General features: G+C 43.4%; 2 protein-coding genes and 1 long non-coding RNA gene across 4 annotated transcripts in view; 2 read left to right on the forward strand and 1 right to left on the reverse strand.

Moving 5' to 3' along the window:
- Window positions 1-27,287, reverse strand: wnt3 (wingless-type MMTV integration site family, member 3). The gene is made up of 4 exons (XM_074619281.1): window positions 26,748-27,287; window positions 9,605-9,846; window positions 4,838-5,103; window positions 1-606 (listed from the first exon to the last, which is right to left on the reverse strand). Exons 1-4 carry the CDS (start codon window positions 26,825-26,827, stop codon window positions 127-129), a joined length of 1,068 nt encoding a protein of 355 aa, XP_074475382.1. The 5' UTR covers window positions 26,828-27,287; the 3' UTR covers window positions 1-126.
- Window positions 9,708-14,652, forward strand: LOC141758151 (uncharacterized). Its single transcript, XR_012591828.1, has 2 exons — window positions 9,708-11,324; window positions 11,414-14,652. It is a non-coding gene; the product is annotated as an uncharacterized LOC141758151 (long non-coding RNA).
- thrab (thyroid hormone receptor alpha b) overlaps window positions 15,051-27,750 on the forward strand; it is a 300,247-nt gene continuing 287,547 nt past the window's right edge. For both annotated transcript variants that reach the window (XM_074619271.1, XM_074619269.1), the window contains exons 1-2: window positions 15,051-15,184; window positions 26,722-26,830. The gene's annotated coding sequence lies outside the window, so the exon portion shown is untranslated. The remainder of the gene's footprint in view (window positions 15,185-26,721; window positions 26,831-27,750) is intronic.

The following is a 27,750-nucleotide window of genomic DNA, read 5'->3' on the forward strand; positions in this document are numbered from 1 at the left end:
ATGAATATGTGTCTGATGCAGAGTCTGTCTGGTGGGAGCAGGGAGGTCGTGCAGGAGGTTGGGGAGCTGAAGGGCGGGCAGCACTTTTTGTTGTCCAGCAGTCAGTTTTTGTCTGAAAGCACCCTCTCACTTGCACGTGTGGACGTCGTAGACGCGCACGCACTCCTGACAGCTGACGTAGCAGCACCAGTGGAAGATGCAGTGGCACTTCTCTTTGCGTTTCTCAGTCCGGGTGTTGTGGCCGCGGCCGCAGCACAGCAGGTCGCAGCCCTCGATGCCGTGCGACGACACGTTGCAGGCCCGGTCGCGCGTCCCGAAGGAGCCGGTCTCCGGGTTGGGCTCGCAGAAGTTGGGCGAGCCCTCGTAGTAGACCAGGTCGCGCTCGGTGGGGTGCTTGAAGAAGTTGTACTTGACCCGCAGCGTCTCCACCCAGCCCCGCGACTCGCGGTGCTTCTCCACCACCATCTCGGAGGCGCTGTCGTACTTGTCCTTCAGGTAGTCGCCCAGCATGCGGAAGTCGGGCTGCGCCCACCAGCACGTCTTCACCTCGCAGCTTCCGGACAGGCCGTGACACTTACAGCGCAGGTGCATGTGGTCGAGGATGGTCTGAGAAACACAAGAAGACACTTTTATAGTTACTTTGTAGGAATGTTTGAAGCCATTACCGGCTCTAAACTTGACTTTTTATTCCTGGTTGAAAGATAAATGTACAACTCAGTAAAACTATTTATTAGCCTGGCAAGCATCCAACATGTTTAAGCTTTCATAAACCATTCCTGATCCCTTAAAGCTATACTAAAAATAGAGTGTAGAGAGTCAGTGCCTGTAGGCTTTGAAAGGTTGTTCTGAAGACACAAAGATATAGAATAGATATAGAAACTTCTTAAATGCATACACCACATGAGCCATATGTTCAGTGTGCCCCAAACTATTTTCCCTCAGCCAAGAAATCCCTAAATACTCTTCTCTTGGCAGAGCTTTGGAGCTGTGACGTGGTGAGAAGTTTTCTATGTCTTGTGTTTGTTAGACCCCTCACACACGCCCTGATCAGACTCTCACGCTATTAACACTACGTCACTTACTCCGACCGTTGAATAACGCAGCGGGTGGGTTTACATTGGAGTTAGTTGAAAGCCCGGTTCGTCACATACTGTTGCTAAACTGTGCCTCCGTGCGTCGGTTTCTGATGCCGAGGGGCACTTACCACTTAACTTCGTTTGGAAGTAAGGAAATTTGAACGTCAAACACTTAATTTCCTGCATTTTGGTGAATATTTATGCACCAATTTCTGCCTTTTCTGCATAAAGTTATGATGGAAATGTCTATGTCTTGAGGTTGGAGGTCAAGGGACCCCTTTGAAAATTGCCATGCCAGTTTTCGCCAACATTTTGCCTAAACTTAGAACGTTATTTAGCCTCCTTGCTGACGAGCTAACATGACATGGTTGGATAGAAATGGATTCCTTAGGTTTTTTTAGTTTCATATGATACCAGTATCTTCACTCTAGCTTTGAGACCGAGCCTGCTACAGTCTCTTAAAGACAGTAATGTCGGCCTCGATCGATGGTGATCCCGTGGGTGTCAGAAGGTTTGATCATTATTTTGCTGAGATGAAATTTAGGTGTGCTTGAGCACCCTAAAAAGAGTCTAAAATCAACAATGGTTTTAACATTTGTTTGTCTCTCAGTTGCCGCTGGAATCCCCTTAAACTGCTGTGAATTCAAACTGAAAACACCCGCCATCCTCTGAGAGGAAGCAAGCTACAAACTATTCCTTTAAAGTGTAACAAACTAAAAATGTGCCAGTCTTAATTTGATAACTGACTCTGTGCTTGTGGGGCAGTCACCACCGAGCAAGATCTGTAGGAATTTTATGGTCAGACATTTACAGGAAACTCAGTAACGCAGACTAACAAAACCACTGGAGACTCGCGGAGCAGGCCAAGAAAAACAATACGCCACTGGCTGCAATTTATTTAAGTGTCATGCAGCTGTGAAGTACAGAGGCTCTGCGCTGCTGCTAATTCCCTCTGAAGTCACTGGCTCACATCGTGAGTGTGCCGCCGCGGGGCTTATTCTACCTTTGTGTTTTGATTTTGTTGTGCTTTAATTCAACAGCTATATTTAGCTGCAGAATTCCCCCAGCTGGGGCGGAAGGCAGGTGGCTGTGGCACCTCTGGCTGAGGAAGGGGAGAGTGGGGGGGGTAGAGGTACGGCGGGTGGGGAGGGGGGGTGGACTAGTGACATCACTGTGAGCTTGTCATGCCAACATCAAGTCCCAGAGGCCCTCGGGGCTAAATAATGGAGCGTGAGAGGGCCAGGTGGAGAGGAGAGGAGAGGAGACTCCTGACAGTGCTGCTGTTCACTTCTAGCTCCTGTGGTCTCTCTGGCTGCTCCTGTGTGCTCACATCAAAGGGCCGTCTTGTTGCCGTGTGGTCCCTCCATTTGCCCCTCAGCGAGCAGCCGGGGAGCCCATTTCTTTCCGAGCGGTGACAGCAGCCAGTGATGTTTTAAGTCTGAGCTGATTTCCTTCTTTTCCCCCCCCTCAACTCACTCGGGTTATTTGACTGTCAGGGAATTTTTTCATTGGGATGCAAGGCATGAAAGGCGAGGCGGGCGGGAGGGAGGGAGGGTGTTGCTTAGATAAGTAATTAACCAGTCATTCAAAGTCAAGTGTTCATTTTTAGGTGGAAACCCAGAAATGTGCGGACAAGTGAAATACCAAATCCCTGCCCGTCACATGAACAATTAGTAATCCCAAACAGGGATGTTTCCTGGATAAATCCGCTCCGTTTGCACGACAGCCAGGTTGTCCATCGTTTAATGCATCTCTGTTTCAGTTTCCCCCTTTTTCTACGTTTATAGTACAATATGTGCTGAGCAGTCGGCAACATCCGGGTCTGAGAAGTGAAGCCAATGCTGAAGTGCCTTAAACTTGCATTCTTTCTAACAGCCAGCAGGGGGCGACTCCTCTGGTTGCAAAAAGAAGTCTGATTGTATAGAAGTCTATGAGAAAATGAGCCTACTTCTCACTTGATTTATTACCTCAGTAAACATTGTAAACATGAGTTCATGGTCTCAATCGTTAGTTTCAAGTCTTCTTCAATACAGCATTTAGTAAATTATGGTCCCATTTAGAGTCAAATAGACCATAAAGCAGGGGATGCTTTAGGGCGGGGCTACATTGTGATTGACAGGTCGCAACCACGGCATTGTCTGTTGTGTTTTTGTTGTAAAGTTTAACCCTTTCACAGTGTGTTTTCAGTTCATGAAAGTTAATTATAACATTTTGGTCGCCTAAAAATGTCTTATTCAGCATTCGGTTCTACTTAGCTCCACTCTCTCATGTCACTTCTGGTTGCAAAAAACAAAGATGGCGAAAGCTAAAACCCCAAAATGCTGAACTCGAGGCTTCAAAACAGCGTGGGTGACGTCTCGGTGACTACGTCCACTTCTCATATACAGTCTATGTTGCTGAGGTTGTTTAATGAATGTGATGTATTACAGTGACGTGAAGTACGGTCATCCAACTGTACAAAAACAATAGAAGCTGCTTCTGTTTTGCTAGATCAAGAGAAGGGAAAACTTAATGCTACAGCATATAATGATATTTTGGACGACAAAAGTTTGGTGAAGACTTCCTGTTTCAACATGTGTGATGCCCACCCTGCACAAAGCCAGGTCCAAGAAGAAATGTTTTTCCCAGTTTGGTTTGGAAGAATTCAACTGGTCTTCACAGAGCCCTAAACCTCAACCCCCCCCATCCAACACCTTTAGGATGAACTGGACTGTGAGCCAGACCTGATCACCCAACGTCAGCGTTGGACCTCACTGACGCTCTTATGGCTGAACGGGAGCAAATCCCGGCAGAAATGCCTTCCACAAAATCTTGTGGAAAGAATTCCCGGAAAGATTAGAGGCTGTTATAGCAGCAGATGACGGCGCATGGATTTGGAACAATCACATATGAGTGTAATGTTCAGATGTCTACCTACTTTTGGACACATTCATGTGGCTGACCCGAATGCTGCTGAATGCTTTGAAATTTCTTTGGAATTACTGCCAAATATTTACCTCAAAATTGATATAAAATAGCATATAATGGTTAAAATAAGGCCCTTAGGCCTGAGAAGCGGCTGTGCGCTGCTCTTCATCGGAGGTGGGAAACCAAAACTAATAGAAGACACTTCTGATCAGGCCCAAATCTCACCATTGTGTGACTTATTTTCTACACAAATGTAACCTGGTAGCTAATTTTTAAAGAAATTTCAAATAAGTTATTTGCTAATTATTATCTATTTATCAGCAGACATGGAAATAAAGCATATCAATTAACTTTGTATTCTTTTCCTGGAAATGTATTAAATAAATTACCAGAAATAGCAGAATATAATTATTAAATAATGTTTATAATAATAAAGTAATTTTTGATAAATTTTGAGGTAATTATTGGGGTAATTTGGCCGTGATTCCAGAGAAATTTCAAATAGGTTAATTGCTAATTATCACCTAATTACCATGAAATTTGCAGACCTGTAAAATGAAGTGTTACGATTTTTCTTTAATTGTTTTTATATATAAGTATGTAATAATGTATAAATACCAAAATAACCTTTGAAATAAGGAATAATCCCACAACATTATTCATTATTATTATTTATTCTCAGACGGATATCGCTGTTTGTTGTGTGTACAGTAGTGCGTCAAACATGTCGGCCTGCTGCGCCGCAAAGCTTCGAATACCTTCGAATATTTCTCACCGAAGCTTCGAAGCCCAAAAAACGGTATTCGGGTCAGCCCTAACAAGACATCCCTGCACACGTGTCTAAATGTGTTTACCGTGCGTCCTGCTTCGTTGTTGTGTCGGTTCATCGCCGAGCGAGCGTCCGGGCGGTTCTCTCTGGCGTCGGCGAACTCCCTGGACACCAGCACCCCGAACTCTGCGTCCTCGCTGCAGCCGCCCCACTTCCAGCCCTCCCCGGGCGGCCCCTTGTGGTGGGAGTCGCAGCCGCACATGGTGGACGTGCCCTCGGCGCAGGAGCGCGTCACTGCGAACGCCACGCCTGCTGAAGCTATAGCGTGGACGAACGCCGACTCTCTGGTTGCTGAGAGAGAGAAAGAGAGATGGATGAAGACAGACAGAAAGAAGGAGAGAGAGAAAGAGAGAGGGTGTCAATCTTGTGTTGAACATGGACAAGGCAATCTTTACCGCTGCCAACATCCAGACAGACGTATTGAAAGGGATTCCTCCAGGCAATAACCTTTTAACGCAACATTTCATCTTTGAGAACATTTATGGGAAAAACAAGAAGCCTATGGAATTTATTTTTTAACCCTCTCTTACTTTATAATATGTAAACATCAGCGATGAGGAAGCACATTACCGGACACACGAAGGAGCCCAGAAGCAGAGTCCCTGCAGTGACATCAGCCCTTTGTGACTGTGTCAGGAGGGCCTAACGCTCAGTGGGATCTCACTGACCTCCTGTCATCCCTGAGGTGTGCTGCTTTGCATCTGGATAGTGTTTCAGGAATGTTGTCACCCCCACCTCCCACCCGTCCCCGTTCACAGCCCCAAGGCCTTCTGGTGAAACCTAGCAGTGTGTCGGCCTGTTTCTTTTTTCACACTGAAGGATGGAGTTACGCCTCCTTTGAAGGCAACAGCTTATTATGTAACCAGACACCATTGTTTCACAATCACAGCACACTTACCATGGCTCACCCGTTACACTCACAGACAGAGGTTATGGGGGGGAGGGGGGCGTCCTGAAGCAGCGGAGTTTGTGAAATGCACAATTGCGTGATGTGAGTTTTGAAATTTGTACGAACACGACCAGAAAATCAAACCCGTATTTTGCAGACCACATTGGCGACTACAGCCAGAAATTCCTCCGCTATCCCGCTTGCCAACGAGGCTTTTCAAGACCCGATCAGACTGCTTTACAAGCCACAAACAAAGTTTACTGATGTTTGGCTGGAGGCTAGTCATATTTTCCCACCCTGAGAGTGTCTGCAAGCAAAGTTGCAAAACAAAAAATACCCTTTTATGTTAGCCTGTAGGGCTAAAAATGATGCCACAAGGGTCTTTTTTTATGCATCTGCAGTTCTGATGGGTATTGATGTTAATAATTTACAGCGTGAAAGGTCAGATGGACATATCTGATTTGGTGAGAATGTAATGCAGATGCTAAAATACTGTAAAACCCCCTAGTGGCCATAGCCAAAAAATGCATGTAGGGATATCTATATTTTTTTATAAGAACACAGAACGACCTTGTTGTGTCTTCTTATTGACAGAATAAGAGACCCAACAAGATAAGAAGATTATTATTTACTCATAGTAACATTGGACGCCCTATCAGCTGTGTGCTTGAGATCAGACTGGAGACGTAACCACTTAAAAGACTTGATATCTTCCTACGTTTGTACTTTTTAAACTGAAAACACACGTTTTATAATGTGATATTTACTGGAAATTACTCACAATATAACTAACAGCAAGTAGGAAACTTTCAGGTGATCTTATTTAGGTTTTTCTAGTGAAATGAGGAGATATCGTATAGATAACTCCTCTTTTCAGCTTCACGAATCAGCCGTTCCTCGTCCATTGCGGTGCTCTCAAAGTGAGCGACAGGAATAAATAGAAACAGGGTGCCTGACAGAAGTTCAGCTCAAAACGTCGCTGCACTGTGCAGCGCAGCTCGCGGCCACTTAGGGCATTCCAGTAGAAAACAGTGCAATCAAACTGATTTTTTTGCTGACGCTCGCTCGCATCGCATTCAGTTACACACGTAATATGTAGGCGACACACAGCATCCCAATACACTAGACCTCTCTGTGTAAATCACAACTATATTCAGTAATATTTGAAGAATAACAATAGAAACATGTGTTAACAATATGTTATTTTAGATATATCTTATTCTTCTGTGTGTCTATAAAATCTGTATTTTCCCCGTTCATTCCTAATAAAAAAGGACACAGTAAATCCGCAGTGAGTCCTTGCATGATTGGATGACACTCCGTCCTCAGGTTGGGCATCCCTGCTCGCCCTGGCAAGCCTAGCTGGGCCCTCCACAACGGGGGCCTGTGAGCCCTGGGCCCCTGGAGCTTCTGGCTGTTAGCCATGGCTAGCGCTGCTTCTGCTACCTGCTGGGCCCATCAATCCGCCTTTGTTTCCCTTGTGTCACACTGTATTATCCACACAAAGGGCCCAGCGACTCGCGCCCCCACAGCCCCGCTCTGCCCGGAGCTGGCATTCCCTAAACTCCCTAACCCCCCCACCCACCCCTCTCTCTCTCCAGCCACCCCTCCGCCAACACCCTGAGCTGAAATCCCATACACCACCACCCACCACAGGACCTCAACCCCCCACTTCCTCCAGGCATCCACCAACAGCACCACCATGGCCAACACGCAGCTTACGGTGGCTGGTGGTTAGCTCTCCCTTCGCTAACTCCAAATTTTCCATTCATCACTCCCAAAGTGAGACCTTCCTTCCCTCCTTCCCTCCTTCCTTCCCTTCCCTTCCCTTCCCTTCCCTTCCCTTCCCTAGGCTAGGTTGGGAGAGATCCCCTTTCAGCCTGTTTTCATGACAGAGTCAAAAGGGCGTGTGAATGGGGCGTCCGTGGGAGCTGGACTGTGTGAGGCGCGCACTGGTCTTCATGCACAGTAGGGGTTGAGCGGAGCCCCCCGGCCCTTTTCTATTGCCTGTAATCTCATTTGGCCTCCCCTCTCCCTTTTATTTGACTGAGGAGCTTGGACTGCTCACACTGCCCATTTCTGCCCAGATTCCTTCCCCTCTGACACACGGGCTAATTCATTTCCAATCAGCAGCCTCACGCACAACACACAAACGTCTACCTTTATAATTAAGGGGGACACCTTAATGATTTTATTATCTTTTTATTAACTGCTGATTCTGGAGATTCTTATGCTTTTAGATCTCACAGCTGCTTTCAACACACACTTTAATTCCTCGTCTGGAGCCCTGTGTTGGTTTTAAAGGTACCGCTCTTGAGTGGTTCAGGTCTTACCTGGCTACCTTCACATCCTCCTCAGCCCCTCTCCCATGTGGAGTCCCCCAGGGCTCCATACTTGGTCCTATTTTATTTTCCCTGTACATGCTTCCCCCTGGGGGCCATTCTTAGAAAGTATGGAATCTCCTTCCACTTCTATGCTGACGACACGCGACTGTACCTGCCCTACCTGACACAAACTCTTTGGGCCCATTTGCAACACTGTCTCAAAGACATCAAAGCTTGGATGGCTTTAAACTTTCTCAAGGTCAACGAGAGCAAGACAGAAGCTATTATTTTTGGACCCGATGGAGGCAGCAACGACCCCAACATTGACCTTTCCCCCCCTGGAACCTTTTTAAACTTGTAAAATCAAGCTTTTTCAAAACTGTGGCTTTTATCCAGGGTTAAGTCCTTTTTTATCTTTTAATGATTTTGAAAAGGTAATGCATGCTTTTATCACCACACGCCTTGATTATTGTAATGCCCTTTACGCTGGTGTTAGCCAAACCTCTTTGTCTCGGCTGCAGCTTTGTTCATAACGCGGCAGCTCGTCGATTGATTTTAAGATTTTATTATTAACATATAAATCGTTAAATGGTCAAGCTCTAACTTATCTCTCAGACCTTTTAAAACCACATCTTTTATCACACTCAGATCCATTGACCAGTTGCTTCTGACTGTCCCTAGGTCGAGGTTAAAGCTCAGGGGTGACCGAGTCTTTTCAGTTGTAGATCCAAAGCTCTGCAACGCTCTGCCTCCACATGTTTCGGCTGTCTCCCACACTAACTGTTTTTAAATCAAACCTCAAAACGCACTTTTATTCCTTGGCTTTTGGCTTAGCATGAGAGTTGCCTTTTTTTTTATCCTTTCCTATTGGTCTTAACGCTTTTATTATTTTAATTTCCTGTTGGTTTTAAATTGGTCTCGGTGTTTTATTGTGTTGTACAGCACTTTGGTTAGCTTTTGTTGTTTTTAAATGTGCTTTATAAATAAGATTGGATTGGATTGGACTGGGACACCTGTGCCTATTGTTCCCCCCCCAGCCACGTTTAGTGGGACACAGTTAGTGTGCAGCTATCTTACGATTAGTATTCTGCGTGTGAAGCGCCTGACGGATGTCTCCAGTATATCAGCTGTACATGTCAGGTGCTGTTGATAGATTTCACCGCGCTGACCCTCTTTCATGTACGAGAGTGTAAACACGGTTGGGAAAACCAAAAAGAAGTCTGAAGACAAATGGAGCTAAAGATGGATGGAAGTTGAATAATGTGTCAGTGCTTGTACCTGCGTTCATTTCTCGGTGCAGCCGGGGAAAGGTGTATATTATTGTAATTGCCCTAGTTAGGCGTTTGTCAGCAAAAGCCCAGAGAACAGGCAGTGCTGAGCCTTAGGGGGTGCGTTCTGTAACAGCTTGCAATGAGCAAAGTTATTTTACAGTAGCGAGTTGGTTGGCACAGATCATTTAGATCATAATTCCTTTTGAACTGTGAGCCTCGGATACATAGGGGAGACCGGGGAGTGTTGTAACACTGCAACAACCACTGAGTTATAAAGATTCATGCCTTTTTTCTTGTAAATAATTTACCTTTATCTAGCACAGGGCCAAAGATGGCCAGGTTGTCCTTGATGGTGGTACAGTTCCACCGGCGGCCCCTAAACTGGTGCTGGCACTCCTGGATCCCCAGCTTGACCCCCTCTGCGACGCTGGGCATGATCTCTATGTAGTTGCGACAGAAGCGCAGCTGCTTGGGCACCAGGCCGGGGATGGAGCCACACAGGATGGGTTGGGAGCCCAGAGACGAGTACTGCTGCCCGAGGGCCAGGGACCTGAGACACACAGAGAGAAAGAGAGAAGCACCGTCAGGCGAGATCTGATGGACGTAAACACACATCTCTATGGACCAGGAAGAAAAAGAACTACAACAGGATCAAAAGAAGTTCATCACCACAGAATCACTGCAAATATAAAAGAGGCTCAATTGAGGTTACATAACTTTTTTAATCACATCTTCTTTGCTTTTTAGTCAGGCTGCCCCCTCTTAGTCGATTAGTCGACTAATCTGTCATTTTGGTCATAGTTGACTAAGATTTATTTAGTCGATAAATCGTTATTTATGCTTTTTTCACTTATTTCTAAGGAACTTATGAGCACATAAACACAAGATTTAAAGTGGTGCTTTTGTGTGATGCTTTGTGGAGAAACATAAATCAACTAATCGATTGGTCGACAAAATCGTGGGAGTGTTTGTCGACTAAAAATGTCTTTGGTTGAGGACAGCCTTACTTTTTAGCGTTCATATTGAACCTCAATACTTCTTTGGAACTGGCTAGGGTCGTAACGGTATGAGATTTTCATGGAACAATAACCATCTCAGAAAATATCACGGTATACGGTATTACACTATTTTTGATTAGTAGAAGTAGTAGTATTATTAGTATTATTAGCAGGTACAATGACCCTTAAATGAATGAGAACAGAATTATAAACCTGATAAAATCTATAATATGTTATACACCTGAAGCATTTTAGTGTACTTGTTAGCAGCGCTATAGCACGTTTAATTAACTAGTAAATGGAAAATTAAATCAGCTGTGAGCTTTTAAAATAATGTCCTATGATTATTAACATTTAACATATACTGTAGGTGCATGAAAGCACAGACTGCTCCTGTCCGTACCTTTAACTCAATACCGCAAATGAGCAAATATACACGGTATGATAACCGTCAACTTTCATACCATGGTATACCTTCGATACCGGTATACCATTACAACCCTAGACTGGCTAAAAGTATCCGTAGCACAAAACAACTGTCAGGTAGTGAAAGCTGACATTGGAAAGTCTGGACGGATTGTCACTCGTCTTATAAGATAAGATAAACTTAATTTATCCCGAGGGATGTACATTCTTTGGCTGGATACTTCCTGATTTGTATCATTTTGCCACTTTGTGATGATTTCATTCAGGGCAAAGTCTTGTTCTGCTGCTTGTGTTTAGACAACATTTAACATTTGGCTTCTTTTGTTAAATGAACGAAAAGGTTTATTAGTAGAACATGTATATATCTCTCAAAGTAAGGTATCGAAAAAGCATTTTGCACATATGATACCCAGCCTCTAGTGCTTTTACAATTTCATATGATGTGGAAAGTGAGACTGCTTCCCTCCCAGTACAAGTCTGTGCCCTACTTGAACTCAACCCCACAATAGCAGCGATGGTGACCTGCCAGCGAGGCCTCGGTGAGAGACAACCTGCTCTGCGAGAGGAGATCACTTCTGTATTCATTAATCTCAGGTTTGTGACAGTACAGTGGAGTGTTTTATTGACTGATCTGTTTAATATAGTTTAAACTAAAAGCTGCTGTTTATGTTGTCTCTTTTTTTCCACCAGGAGAGAGGGGAGGGTAGTAAGCCCACTTCAGGGCAGGGATACAAGCTATTAGCACTGACTTTTCAAAGTGTTCCCACTTGTTAGCATACACAGATCTGCTGATCTAACAGATAACACACAAGAACCTGTCTGCTTCGGTTGGGAAAAGCCCCCTCATACCGTTTCAAATAGATGAAAACACCTGCCTCGGCTGTTCCATCATTAATTTGCGGTTTTCCTCTGTAGCCGATTTTGATAAGAATGACAGCTCTTACAGATGAGCTCTCTGGTGATGGACGAAAAACAGCATATCTAAAGGTACGTGCCTCACCAGAAGGCTCGTGCAGATGTGCCTAAGAGGGGGATTAATCACCACGACGAGACAGCCAAGATCAGCATGTGATGCCAGAAACCATTATAGTTTCATTCAGGTAATTAATTTTAATTGCTTTCTAGTTCTCTTGAAATAAAACACAGCGAGAGAGAGGGAACATGTTTGCCATGCCCATGTTTTAACACGCTTTCTGTGATGACAAGCTCAAACATAACTGTGCGGTTTCTTCCAGAAGGTCATACAGTTACTGATGTCGGATTCAGATGTCTTGTTTATTTATATCTGGGCATACGTGAAGAAACATACACGTTTATGTAGAGGTTCTGAAGAGATGATTGCTTTACAATAGATGTGTGTGACTTGGGTGTTGGGGTGTGAAGTTGTGCCGCCAACAGCTCTCACCGGCGTCGAGCAGACTCTCCAGCACTTGACTGAGTCTGGGCGGACAACGTGGCGCTGGAGGCCATGGCGGGATCACGGGGGAACAATTGACGCTGATCAGATCAGAGCGCCACTCGGGATGACCTCAGGACCCCCGCAGGGCGCAACCCAATCATAGCAGCCACTGACTCTGACAGATGAGTGCAGCGCAGTGCCCCACCCCAACACAAAAGTCAAGCCATTGAAGTCACGGGAAAAAAAAAAAATCCCCCCTTAGTTAGCTCATCTTTTGCTTTCTACATATGGCTAAACCCTGCCCCCACCTCCCAACACCCTCCTCCTCTCTCAAACACTGTTTTTGATCTAAGGTGAGCATTGTTGCAGCAGGCTCCCAGGTATCAAGGTCTGCCAGCGGAGCTTACACACCGAGACATGAGACTGAGTTGTTTTGCTTTTACAGCTGGTGTAATGTAATATACGATGATCGCATAATCAGCTATAAGCCACTTGTGTTGTTGGCCTCCTGACTGACACTGATACACAACAAACAATTCTTATGTTTCAGTACGAAACCCCGTCTGATCGCAGCTCCTCGACGACAGCACAGTTACATAAACTATTCAAAAACGCAGCTTTGCACGAGGAAAAATAAGTCTTTCATATTCAAACTTAAAAATGCTGTTTTGCCCAATTTGATGTTCCCATGCGGTAATATGATAGCGCTCATCAATCTCATTCATGTTCTTGTCTCAAGTTTACCGAAGCGAAGGCAGCCACATGAGCTCATCTGCCGGTCCCGATCCCAGCAGCATCACTGACTTCAAGTGTTGCTGACTTCACTCCGTCTGGTGACTGAGTGACTAAGGGCCTTAATTACACTGTCTGCTCGCGTGGTTACTGCCCATTAATCTCAGTCGTGGGATGGACCAGAGTGGGCGATGCACTGAACAGAGCTTGCATTTGAACCCCGTTGTCACATGCTCCCCAACAACATCAGTCAGTTAACTCAAAGGAAAATCTTTCCTTCCCAAGTGAGCTATCTGTGTGTTTAGACCGCTGTGCCAACCTCTGCTACATTTCAGATTCTGTTCAGGACAGCGAAACCGCTTGCCCACCACTCTGACATACTGGCTTAGGCAGTGAATTCGGGATTTCTGATGGAATCAATTAGCTAACCGCATGGGACTTTGTGGTGGACATAGCATGTTTAGACTACAGGCTGAGGATCTGCCAGCCTATTTGTCTTTGTTTGCAAAGGATGTGCCTCAGTTGATCCGTATGGACAGATGAGATGAAAGGGATATCTTTTTGGCTAGGTGCTAATGAGAGTCTTAACCCTGAGGGGTTATGAGGCGTATCGTGCAAACAGACACACACACACACAGACGCATGCATGCAGACCACATGTGAGCCATGCTGATCCTGCCTCACTTCTCGGAAGCCACGAGCAACGTGTCTCAACCGAGTGAGGGAGCAGCAGACGCAGAGACCTCCACAGAGGCAGAATGCCGGGGGAATCTGCTGCAGGGGACGAGACGAGCAGCCAAACAGCAGCGAGCGGCAGGGCTTGGCAGGTGCATGCCCGGGCAGGTCCGGATGGGGCCTCTACTGGCCTGGGGGGGGTTTTACGACTTGGTTGGGGGTTTTCTCAGTATCTAAACTGGGCTGATGTGAAAGTATGACGGGCCGCTGCAAACCACAGAAATGAAGCAGAGGAAACAAAGGGATTCCACCACACACCTCGCTGAAGAGTGGAAATTCACGCAATCAAGACTGTAACACTGTCAACAAAAACTTTTGGCTCAACCACTCCCATTGCAATAAAATCACCGCTACAATCTGCTGCTGCTTTAGAAAAGTGAAATCTCTGTTTTTGTTTTGTCTCCTGTACTGTCAGAAATATGTTGCAGCTGCTAATGTGGGAGGTCTGCATTACAGGGGTCAGTGTGTATAGCGCATGTCTGTGCACAGGTGAGCTTTCTTTGTGTGACAGCCTCCTATGTCCAGAGGCACAGAAAGTACCAGGTGACCCTCTGAACCTGTTGAGCAGAACATGACATCTGACCTCGCCGCCTTTAGCCTGACGGCCTACAGAAACAGTTTGAAGTTCATGACCAGGGCCCATGTACAAATATCTAAGAACAGGGGTGCTGATCTCTGGCGTGTTTGCCTCATTAATCATCATGATCAGGTGCCTGCTCAGATTCTACGGTCATGTATACGTGTAATATGTGTCAGAGTAGCCGCTTATCTTTAAGTGAGGACTGTAAAATAAACCCGATGTAGGCCCTTTACACTGATTTGGGTCCTAACCTTGGTGTTATACATTTTGAATACTGAAAAAGTAGCTTAAATTGCACAAGCATAACATGGCAAAGGCTTGAGACCTCCACACATCAGCACACACTCTAAGTTACATTGTACCTGTTTTATTTTTTATAAAACTTGATATGTTGCTTGGCCTCAGCGTGTGCCTCCCATATTGTTTTTTACATTTGACATTTTTGCATTGATGTTTACAATAAAGTCTAAGCATTTACTCTCCTCATTGCTTGTGTGACACATCATTCATATAGCGTTACAATAAATATTGATATTTTTCTTGAGTTTTTTTAAATCATTATTTTTTTTAATCTTTTTTAAAAAAATGTATTAATTTTATTGAATTTGTTTTTATTTTTCTTGAGTTTTTATTTAATTATTTTATCTTATTTGTTTTATTTTTAATTGAATTAAGATGATTTAATTGAATTTGATTTAATTTTTAAATGGAATTTTAATTTTGTTTTATTTCATATAACGTTACAATAAATATTTTTATTTTTATTATTCATTTATTTTTACCCTTATTTTTTTTGTTTTTCATTTATTTTATTTTATTTTCATTTTCTTTTCCTGGAGTTGCACAAAACAACCGAGGAGATAATATGTCACTTCCGGTTGCCATATTTGGTCAGAACATGGAAAACAGGTTCATCTTCTCTGCTGCTAAAGCTATTTTTGTTTTGGTTTTTAGTTTTAATTAATTAAATAACATAAGAATAATCTATGAGGAATCTGGGCATGTCTTCAAAGCAGTGGTAAGTGTTCTCAAACGACCTGTTGAATTAGTTTTTAATCAACATTTGACTTGAACGTTATTTATTTAACCTTCACAGAACCGGAAACAGAACTAACGTGTCTGTGTCTTCCAAAGTAACGTAACGTTTTATCTTAAATATAAAAGATGATATTTGCTACATGACAGATGGGTAAATAATCTCTACTAAAATTGTAATTATTTCGCCTTTTTCATGTAGTTAAATTCCTTTATAGCACCTTAAAAATGTGTTTTATTGTTGTCTTAACGTTAACGGTCCTGGGCTCGAGCGCCCAACATAAACGTTACGTAAGTTACGCAAGAAACTAGTGATGGGAATTCCGTCTCTTTTTAGTGAGCCAGATCATTTGGCTCAGCTCACCAAGGCGCGGAGAAAATCGTCCTATTATTCTGCCTTGAATTAAAGGGACTGTTTGTAACTTTTTACACATAGAAATCTACCGGGTCGGGATCCCATGCGCGCTCGCATAATATGCGGGCGTTCTCGCTCCACTCTTACGTGCATGCGCGCACACTCCACACTGCAGAAGAGTTAGTTTAGCTCAGAGAATATCTAGTGAATGTACAGTGGACGTTTGTGCAGAAATAACTGCTACAGCTCCTCCAGTCCAACAGAGGTTTCCAGTGTCTTGTGAAGTGACGGGGCTCCGCAGCGAGAAACGTTATCGTTTCTGACCGGGTGCCAGTGTTTCCCTGCGGGCGCAGTCGGGAGATGATAACGTTTCTCTTCCTGCTTCAGGCCCGGCACCGACCCGCTTTTCCTGCTTCAGCAGGAAAACACTAGGTTCAGCAGTGATTCATGGGGAGACCTCCGTCTGGTCAGCTAACATTACTGCCAAGCAGGAAATATAGAGTGATATTGTGGTTTTAGCTGACGTGTGTCGCCTCACTGTTTTGAGCGATGCTCGTTCATGTCTATATAGAGCGAGCAAAGCGTGATCCCGACGCTGACTTTCGTTGACTTAACGGCCACAAGTGTCGCTGTTAACAAGCATTTCTGAATCTTACAAACAGTCCCTTAAATTAAAAAAAAAAACGTCTGGGAGCCAGCTCCCATCGGTCACTTAAAAGAGACAGCTCTTTGAGTCGGCTCGTTTGTGACAAACACATCATTACTTTGCATCAGTAAAAGTAAGCTAGCAAAAAGTAGAAATATTCAATTACAAGTCCTGCATTAAGTACTTATTAGCAAAATTTACTTATTGTACTCCACCAGTAAAAGTACTCATAGAGGCAGAATGGCCCCTGTCTATACTATTGGTGATGCTTATTAATAATGGATGAACATGAATGCAGCATTTCAATCAGGATTAGTTTGATCAATATTGAGATCACGATTATTTATCACGATTATTCACTGATTTTAGCACCAACATATTTTATTGCACTTTCACATTAAAATAAACAGAGCACTTCCCTTCGATGCTGTGCTACATCCCTGCTAATGTACAAATTAGTGCTGCACGATGTTGGAAAAAACTGACATTGCAATATATTTCTCTGCTATATATATTGCAATATGAAAAAATACAGGCATATTCACCCTACCCCTTTGTTAGCTACATTTTAAAGTTAACTGCTTCAATCTGGTGCACTTCGAAAGCAAAATTGGCAACATTAAGAGCTAGATAAACACATTGGTTGTTTAGAGAATGTCTATACCCAAAGTGAAGCCAAAACATCTCAATCGTCGGCTGGTGGCTGGCTGTTAGTTTAGGGAATGCTTGATTTGATGATGCAGAGTTTTCTATGAGCAGAACGCACCTTTTAAACGTCAATATCGTAGGCGATCATGTTCATTTAATTGTGGGAAGCCAAAATTGTGATTGCAATTCATATTCAATTAATTGTGCAGCCCTAATCGCAATATATATTTAGCAGAAAAAAAGCAGTGCAATGTCAGTTTTTTCCAACATCATGCAGCCCTAATTTGTACATTAACAGGGATGATTTTAATTGAGCACTGGTCAGAGAGGAACGAATTGAAATGTGTTTTACGTTCAGGTTGTTTTGACTGAAGTTTTTAGTGGTTCAGAACAAATTGAAGTTTTGAGAAGTGGCAACCAAAGTATGAGGGTGAAGCCGAGAGGAAAAGCGAGGGATTAGAGAGCCTGTCACAATCCATCCCTCCATGCATTATTCCTTTAGGCACCATTCAGAGGCTCATGGAAACATGCATGCATGTATGAAGGCAGCGTGAACTACATGGTTGTGTTGCTACTTGTAAGCTCCTGCTTCCAACAAGGTTATCACTGAGATGATGGCAAGAGGTGGGGTGCCTGATTGCTCATACTGGGCAAACATTGTAAAAGCATTAATTGTGTACCTTGTGCGTTGCAGGACACGCTGAAAACTGCCAACACATAATGATATAATTTTCCATTACGTTTCATCACAAGTTGGGACACTCCCAGGGCTATTGCTTTCAGGTCAAAAGGACACTTAGAGCAGATGATGTATTTGAGTAACTACACATTATTTGTGCAGAATTAGGGTTGTTAAGTTAGTAAAATACCAGGATGTGTTCAGCTCTGATGCTGTAATGAATCAATCATCAAATCTTTTTGAGCATTACACTGAATTCACACCAGAGCAGTGGCAAAGTGCGGCCTGCGGCGAGCTGCCATGCAATGTCTAGGAAAAGCTGCAGCGGCCGCTCCAGAGCTCAACAACCTGCGGCCGTTTGATTCAGCGGCGAAGTGCGGCCAAACAAAAGTTGGGAAAAGTTTAACTTTTAGCGGCGAAGTGCGGTCAAAGAGGACCCACAGCAAATCAGTAAACAGATCCTAGGACTCCTGTGACATGTTGACCTCTGTTACAAAAGAATTTCTTAGTTGAAGAAGATGAATTTTACGCACATCACGTAGGTGCGAGGCTATCAGAACAGCATCAGTAAAGAAAATGGTAACATCTGCACACTACTCCATTGCACAATATTTTTATTGACTACGTTTCGATCCTGCTTGGAACTTCGTCAGGTCAAAAATGACCTTTTGTAAGACAATTTTTTGACCTGAAGAAGATCCAAGCAGGATTGAAACAAGTCAATAAAAACATTGTGGCATGAAGTAGTGTGCAGGCGTTACCTTTATCTGAACAAAAGGATTTCTTCTCACCTGAAACACATGAATATGCCTCCCGGCTGCAGAAAAATTTAGTTATTGTGGCGAGCCGCACTTCGCCGTTGCTTGGTGTGAATTCGACGTTATACAAATCATTTAGGTTAGTTCTTAAATATATAACTTTATCATATTTTCCTATGTTACTTGTAATTATTTACAGCTACATAGTCAATAAGGAATTTGAAAGGATTCAGTCTTAAGTAACAGATTTGATAAAATGCCATCACATTCCAGTGTATTTGCCATTATTGACGATGCCAGTCTTTCTTAGCCATGTCTGAACAAGTTAACTTATTTCATTAGAGAAATTAATAATGTTAGCTTATGCTGCGTTTGTGCCTGAAGCGCTGCGTCCCAAGTGCGTTCTGTCACTTCCCCTGTGCGAACCGCGCTCCCGAAAAGGCCTCCGCAGAAACAGACTGCGAGAATATTGTTTGCATTAAACTCTAATCTACCTCTAATTTACCTCTATATGTTGACGCCGCAGCTCAACTTGTCAGATTTGCCTGAAGGACATCGTGTTGCTAAATGAGGCCCTGGCAGAGCAGTCGGAGACGTGCATTGAGAACGCTGCCATCAGAATCTCATTTGTGAATCCCACAACAGAGTCCGCAGAGAGATAAAGACACTCGAAAGAGAGTAAGTGGGCCAAGGAAAGTTGCCGGCTTTGCCCGAGGATGGGACTTTTCCTGGTGGAGGCTGGAATGCAAAGCTCCTGTCTGTGTTTTGTTGTCTTCTATTTTTCTTTGGCACACTTTTGATTTGTAGTTCAGCTCCTGGCTGATCAGATAAAAAATGACAGGACCCCTGAAAAATGTTCCAACCTGTTCTGTCTTTCTACCTCCCTTTGCCTCCCCTCCTTCCTCTCTGCAGACTGTTGCAGAGAGTGTGGAGTTGGGACAAGGAGCCCCTGCAGTCACAAGTATGGAGACGTGAAGAGGGAAACTGAACAGGGTGTAAACTTGTGAACCTGCCTGTCAGAGAGTGAATGAGAGCAGCAGTAGCTCTGCACACAAGTGCACCGGAGGGAACAAGGCACCGACGAATGCCCGTCACACAGGGAGCTCGGTGTCCTTGTCTGTCTGTAGGTGGACCCGACAGAGTCTGATCTGTTGTCTTGAAAGGACAGAGCTTGTTTGAATGAGAGTCTTGAGAGACTGTGATGTGAATGAACCACAACTCAAACAGTGCATTGTTCCCTGCCACTGCTCATTAGGGGCAGCTTGTTGGCACTGCTGCTTGGATTGTCAGCGGTAATGCATCCTATGCAAATCATAACTCGTAGTGGATTGTCTGGAATCTTCCATTGTATGTCTGGAATTTCTTTGTGCCGATTTCAAACACCGCATTGTGTGTTTAAAAGTAGTTAAAATCGTAATTGCAGTTGACTTTCTCATGCTTAGGTAATTTGGAAAATAACTGCGGTGTGATTCTTCATTGTTGGGGTTGAACCCGGTTGACAGAACTCGCCAGTCTGCAGATATTTCACTCACAGTCAGGCAGTATGTCTGATCTTAATGAAACCAACTGTCATGCATGTTGTTGCCTCTCCCTTTTACCTTTGTAGGGCTGGGTGTCGTACATCAGTACATTTTCAGTGCCAGCTGAAATGTACAGATTTTTACCAAAGCTGGCATTGAACGTCTGGGCAGATTCACAATCTTGTTCACACATTCTTTCATCTGATTATTCCTGATTTAGACAAAAAAAATTTGCCAATTTTAGACTATTTTATTTAACACCACGTTCTTGTAAGGCTGCTTGTGTTTAGACAATAATGAAAAAAGGATTTTGTAGAAACATGGTGATAGTTTCCAATTTAAAGTATTGCAAAAAAGTAGGGCTGCCCCCTCTTGAGGTCTTTGCACACGTCTGTAATTTTCGTACGCATTTTTTCAATCCGTCATCCGATAAAAAAAGTTACGCACAGAAACCTTGCACACTGAGACAAATGCGTTTTATTATTCTATTTGTTGTGAAAATTTGCAATACGATACAAAACTGAATTAACTACATAGATAGCGCTATCCTAAACGGGGCTAATAAATGAATGACATAAGCAAGAAGCTATCGTTTAACTACCTAGAGCTCAATCACTACTGTCTAATCCTTCGTACATCCTTTGTTTTGTGATCGTCTCCGATTCTAAGCTGTTCTGCAATCACCTGCCAAAATCGATCTTTAAATCCCGCATCTCTGTATTCTTTTATTTCTTTATCGTAAAGTGCTTTGTGCTGAGAGACGGAGTGAATGTTTATTTTGCCATTTTGGAGGATGACGTTTGCACAGACGGTGGCTCTGAGTGGTCAAAAAGCCATCTTTTGCATTTTGACGGATGCGAAAAAACGCAGAAAATGAGAAAGAGAATTTTAATGAAGGATAAAAGTTTCGGAGCCGGTTTGTAAACGTGATTGACACAACGTGAGGTCGTATTTATTTTTAAAAGTGCGACAATTTCAGACGGAAAAAAACAGACTTTAGTTGATTAGTCGAGTTATCGGTTGTTTTGGTCTTAGTCGACTAAGTCTTCCTTAAAAGGTATCACCATGGTATCAGTACTGAAACTCAGTAATCATATCGCCACTAGGGCTGCGATATTGACGTTTAAAATGCTCCACGAAAAGCAAAACTTTATCAAATCAAGCGCCTCCTAAACTAACAGCTAGTCACCACCTTCACTTTTGTGGCGCTTACACGCTGCTGCACCCTACAGCAGCAGCCTGTGAAAAACGTACCTGAATGTTGCGGCTGTATATATATACTGTATATTACTTGTTTTTCCAACAAGTGAAACAAAGATGCATTGAATTCAGGGGAAGACGAACCTTATTTTAAGTCTTATTTTGATGCAAAGAATGTTGATTTATATGTGAAAGTGCAATAAAAATATTTTGTCAACTCAATGCATAATCGTGATAAATAATCGTGATCTCGATAATGATCAAAATAATGGCGATTATCATTTTCGTGCAGCCCTAGTCGCCACTAGTATTGAAAAACTTAAGATACCCAGCCCTGCCACAACATGGATAAATGTGTGCAAATTATATCAGCGTGTCATTAATATTCATGTTTGGAGATGCAGTTTTGTGATAGCAAAGACATGACACCTTATTTGAAATTATTTGTAGCATTATTTTGACAATATGTGAACTGAATTCCTCGTAATTTAAGAGATTGATTGATGAGTGATAGTCCTCTCTTCCTGTCCTCTCTGCATCCTGATGAGTTGTTTAGTTGACCTGGTCAGTGACCTGAGGGCTTGGGCTGAATACAGGCTGTACAGGTGTGAGCAACACATCTCTGTCACTGACCCCGTGTGTCAGAGACGTTGCTTTCTGCTAATAATTAACCTCTGTAACAAGTCATACAGGTGAGATCAGCCAGGTAAATGAAGACTTTAAATATTGCGTCTCCACACGTGTCCCCTAATGATCTCTTTGCCTCTGGCCGTTGCCGTTTTCCCTTTGAGGAACTGTCCTGGCCTGTGTTTTAGTGCAGCTAATAGCGGTGCACTGGGGGGACTTTGTCATTTCCTACAAGAGCACACTGCACGTCCTTTGATAGTGTTTGAAGATTAGAACTCGCCTTCCCTGCTTTGAAATACCACTCTCCTTTGAACCTCTCGCCTAGCCGGGGTTTGACTGGATAATGTCATCCCACATGCTTGTTCAGTGACGACAGTCTTGTAAGTTTGTTTTGTGAAGTAACGTGTTGGTTCAGCACATGAACTCTCACTGACTACGTTTACATGCACGCTAATATTCCACTATTATTCTGAATATGACAATATTGGGAATTTGATACGGGTCATGTAAATAGCATATTCTGTTTGGATATTCTGAATTAGGCCTTATTACGAAGGGAGCATTTTCTTATTAAGACCTGTGGGATATGCTGATATTAAGGAGCATTCTTTGGACATGTGTACAGCACATTCACCATATGCGTCTCAAATGGGGTTTTTACGTCAGTTTGCGACACACGGCCGCTTTCCTGTGTACGTCCAGCTCTGTGCGTTGAACTCAAACCAACTAGCCAACAGTTTGCAGAGATGTATGCCCAAAAGAGAAGCCCACATTTCTGGTCGGAAAGAGAAACACACCTACTTCTAAACATAATGAAAGACCTAGATATCAACAGGTTTTTGGATATGTGCAAATATTGCAACGCCGACCTTTTCCAGAAAGGTCGTTGAAGGAATGAAAGAGGGAGGCTGTCCAGTACGCCACCGGTTACGTTAATCAGAGTATGCACGGCTGCATGGAAACGGGAATATTTGTACAATAATCATTTTCATTGGTCATGTAAACAGCTAGTAATTAGGGCTGCACAATTTTGAGAAAATTTTGATATTGCAATTGCAATATGATTTGCAATATTAGAGGTAATGATATTTTTTACATCATTATTCTCATTTTCAATGTTAAAATGATTATGGTGTGATTTTTATAAGGATCTGTACCAAACAAAGATGCTTTACGTCTGTAGAATATGATGTGTAGGCCAGGGCATCTCTGCAGCACCACAAGAATTAATTAAAAAAGGTATTTTGAGACACATTTCACCTTTAACAAATATTGCACCCCTCCTGTGATTGAAAAATTGCACTAGGTCATATTGCGATTTCGATAACATTTTGATTAATTGTGCTGCCCTACTAGGAATATTGTCTTTTTCGAAATAAGGGCAAAAACTGGAATATTTTGTGCATGTAAACGTAATCACAGACGGTAAAAGTACAGTTAAAGACGTGCATTTATTTTCGTCGTTGTGATAGGCAACATTCTTTAAGATCAGTTTATAAAAATGCATCTGAGTCACAAGACGTTTAATCAAATTTAAAGTGTTCTGCTTAGGGGTAAGGTACTAGTAATTTTAGAACATATTACATAGTCATGCATGTTTGTTTTTTTAGGATTTTACTCCTTCCATATTCCCTGTAACCCTGTGGATGTCACTCTCTGTGGAGACATTTCTCTTTAGCCCAAAATTGCCTTTGACCCTGTCCCTCTGGCGGCCCTCAGCCATTCATAATGGAACCCCGAAGTTTCTTATGAATGACATTCTTCTGGACTTTTCTCCACCTTCCACCGCACCGCTGAGAATAATACCCGAACATCCTTGATCTTTTCACACAAGGCGGCAGACGGAGGATTTTCCCGCAGTAAGAATCATTTAAGTGATCCCTTTGCCAATGGTAGGGGTTTTTGGGGTTGAAGATTGGAGGTGGTGGTGGTGAGGGGGGGTGTCACAGTCAGATAATGACATTCCTGAGACCCAGAGATGGACTCTAGAGCCCCATTTAAGCCGCTCAGGTTGAACTGGAAAGGTCTGTGTGTAGACTGGCGAGTTTGGTAGATAGCATTGCGTGAGATCTTTCGAGAGATATGCCTCTGACATTATTGTGGTTCCCAAAACTTCCACAAGTAGTCCTTCAAACAGCAAACACAATTTAAGCTTTATGCATGCTCCAAATTTTAACTAAAGGATGTTGATCACTGAAAGCTTTAAAAATGCACAATTGTAGAATAGTATTTATATGTGTATCTGATCTGTTAACATATGGTGTTCCTTGTTTTTTGTTCTGATGATACAGAGTTACTTATAACCTACAGTATGTCTGCATTTGTAGCAGAATATTAAGCAGTTATGACTGCTTCATATTACTTATGTTTCACCTGAGTGGAAGTGAAACAGTCATGTGCACTAATGCAAAGAAAGATTGGATGATGAGGGATGCATTGTTTGACAATTTAAGCATCGGCAAAGTGCACGCTGATCATAAAACACTTTCAAAACAGATGTGTGCTTTAGAGCATTTTTGCCATTTCTTTATCCGTCTTTCTGGCTCTGTTTCCTCTCTCCCTCCCCATATTTCCACAATAATGTACATTTTCTGGAGCATTTTTTGGGGGAACAGTGGAATCCATATGAGACGGCCCTGCTCGAAACTGCAAAATCAAGTGTACAATGTCTCTTGCTTTCTCGTGCAGATTCAACAGTAGTGATGAATGATAACCGAGGATTAAGAGAATAACAGTTATTGGATTTAAACATCTCGTGGCCGTGCGGCGTGATATGACAGATTTAAACCGATAATCACAGCTGATGCTATATGGCTGGCATCGGGAGTAAATTCAGGCTGAGGTAATTCCTCGCTGAAAGTGACTGTCATCATTCACTTACAACTGCCGCTGTTTACGCAAGGAACACAAACACACAGCCTGACTGACAGTAGCTGATGAGTTAAGCCACAACAGGCTTAATACAATACCAGCCGTGACTCTTATTAATATTATGTCATAATCCTCAGCTTCAACTTCTTATTGATACTCTTTGATTATTAATGTAGGTTAAAAGGTGAAACCAAAACACAGCAGATATTTTTTTCATCTTTAAACCACACATTTGGACCGAGAGACTGTGGGACCTGTGGATTATATAGCGTCACAGCAAAGCTTTAAGTTGTCATGACTTCTCTCTAACTTTGTTTTTACCCTTGTTCTTTAAACATTCTTGCATTTCAAGAAGGCACTTTACTGCTCTGTCTCGCCTTCTCCAAACCCACCTCATTAGTTTGCTATGTCTCTCTACTACACCTCATCTCCCTCCATGCATATGTGCATATCACTGGAGTTATTTATGCTCTGTTTTGTTTTCAACACCCCGTCTTGTAAAAGCGAGGCTGCCAGGCATAAAGCAGTCAAAACTGCTCTTCCCTTCAACCCGTCCCACCTTCGCTGGAGAATTTATGGCCAAGTCGTCGCCCCTGAGACAGAAGCTGAGAGGAGCCTTCCCGGGCCCTCTCTGAAACTCAGCACCCTCTTGTTTGACGCACCACCTCATTTTGTCTCCCTTTGGACGTGTTCGACACCGCGGGGTGATGCCACTGACAGCGCTGTTTGACACCCATTCCTCAGCACCTGCCCAGTCACCTGGAGCTACGGCTCCTGCTTTTCATCTCTCCACCCTCCCGGTAACCCTTTCCCCCCAACCCACACTTGAAAATTTGTTACCCAAATCAAAGCTGGTGCGCATTGTTGAGGTTCGAACATTATACCAGTGTCATGTAAGCTCCTTGAACAGAACAGCTGCAGGTAATTCACACAGAGAGAGAGAATCCCAGGCTCTTTGTCGCCGTTGTCTGCTGGTTCTTGCTGAAGCCAGGAGTGGGTGTAAAGTCCTCTTTGCCATTAACACTTCAGCCCTGTGGCCTGTGTGCTTGGCAGCTGCCTGCTCTGTAAATGAAACCAGAAGATGCTCGCGGTTTGGACAGCGCTATAGTGGGACCACATGCTAGTTGGGCTACTAAAAGTGCAGTAGCTCTGACAAGTATTGTGTCGTGAGCCAAAAGAGCTTTGTCATACGCCCACGCAAATATCTCCCAAATAGAAGCTTTATGTTACAAAAGAAGACCAGGAGCTATGAGGTCAGCTGCATGTAGCTGAATTTGTAATGAGATAAACCTCTAAATTTCAGTTGCTGGTGCCAAAAGCGATCTGGGATAATTTAACAAAGAATAAAACCCTGCGGCACCTAAACATATTGTCTCCTGACAAATCCGTAGTGGAGGGGGTGAATTGTGGTTCAATTGAAAAGCAAAATGATATGCTTTTTTTTTTTTTAAAGGATTAATTTAATTACAGCTGATACCCCTTGGCAGACCACAAATTTGTAATATTTTTAAAAATATGTAGAAGTTTGTCAGCGGCAGAGATTTTATGCCCACCGCATGTCATGCATCTCCCAAAAAAACAATTCAGATTCAATTCACGGCATGTTTGTGGGCCGGCGGCCTGACTGTAGAACAGTGACGCACAATAGCAAACAAAATGACGCTGATCTTATAAGTCATGATCATTGTACTCCCTGAGGCACTCCTAAAATTATATGCTTGTATTTCAAGATAGGAATTGATTATGGTGTAGAAACATGAGTCTCTTTTGAGGCTTTGTTGAGTTTTACTGAGCAGTGTTGTCAGCGTCCTTAAGCGATATATGCACAATTTATTTAATAATCTCACTGACTTGCACTGTTGTGTGTAAATGCCTCACAAGACCTTACAGTGCTGTTGACAATTCATATCAACATGCCAACCACTCGCTAATAAAATCAAAAAAGAAGTCTACATTTTTAATCACTCAGTGGTTCCCAAACTAAAAAATCCATCCTCTTTGCATCACAACATACGCCAATATGATAAATGGACCTGAGTGTGGAGGGGGAAAGAACGGCGAGCCTTTTCCGTTACACTAGTATTTGAGGTTAAGATTCTTTGGACTGGGCCGGAGAACATTTTTCCACGCAGTCAACTGAAAGTGCACACTCTGCCCTCTCAGAAATGATCATTTGACCAAAAAAAAAGACTCTCTCTCTCTCTCTCTCTTTACAGGGTCTGATGCTGAAATTTGTACTCACCACCAGATGGGATAGCCTCCAAGCACCCGTGAGCTGGACAACCACACACACATCAAATATCCAATCAGATACAAATCCATGAGGTAAGCCTTGTAGTGTGTGAGAGGGTAAATGGATCAATACATAGAACTTCCAGCAGGCAGTGAAGAAGAGTTTTCCAGGAGCTTTAGGGCAGCTTGATTGTTGAATGAGGGGGAAGATTAAAATGATATTGAGAAAAAAAAATAAATCTTCCTCCTGTTTTCCCCCCTTCTTTGAGTCGGGCCAGGAAAAGTGTGTCTGTCTCCTAGTAGTTAAGAGAATAAGTGTCTCTTACACACATGCACACACGCTCCTACCCGTCCTCTCCTTCCCTCCCTCTCTCTGAGGTTCTTCCCTAAGGTAGATATCTTTTTCTCTCTCTCTCTACTTTTTTCTCCCTCAGGATGCCTCATCCACAGGCCCAATATTAAAGGGGGGGGGGGAGAGGAGAGGCGGGGGGAATGAGGTTTGGAGATGTCAGCTGGCAAGCCAATCACAGAAGATGGCCTTAGGTTACGAAAAAAAAATTATTATTCGTTCCCATCTGTCAATCACACGCCACCCCCTGGTAATGTGGAAAAGAAAGGAAAGAGGGAGGGAGGGAAATGAGAGAGGGAGGTATGGGGAGGGACACATGAAAAAAGGTAGAGTTGTTACTCAACTTGTTTCATGTGTGATCAGTGAAAAAGATTCCCCAGAGCGGCTGGAGGGACCGGCGTCTCCGCCGAAGCTGACGTCCATGTTGACACATTGATTTTTTAGGGGTTGTGCCCTGACTAATTGATCCGGATATACGTGCATACCGTGCGCACGGACGCGCACGTCAACACACGCATAGTCTCCGCTCATATACAGTGAATTTTCTAAATTGTTGTCCGCCCACCCCAACAGGGGAGGACATAAAAGGGGACACAATAAAGCCATAAACTGTGGCGGTGGCTGGGCCAGGCATGCAGGGGTTGTATGCTTGAGCGGCCCAAAG

This window comes from Sebastes fasciatus, chromosome 20 (genome assembly GCF_043250625.1).
Source record: "Sebastes fasciatus isolate fSebFas1 chromosome 20, fSebFas1.pri, whole genome shotgun sequence".
Lineage (NCBI taxonomy): Eukaryota > Metazoa > Chordata > Actinopteri > Perciformes > Sebastidae > Sebastes > Sebastes fasciatus.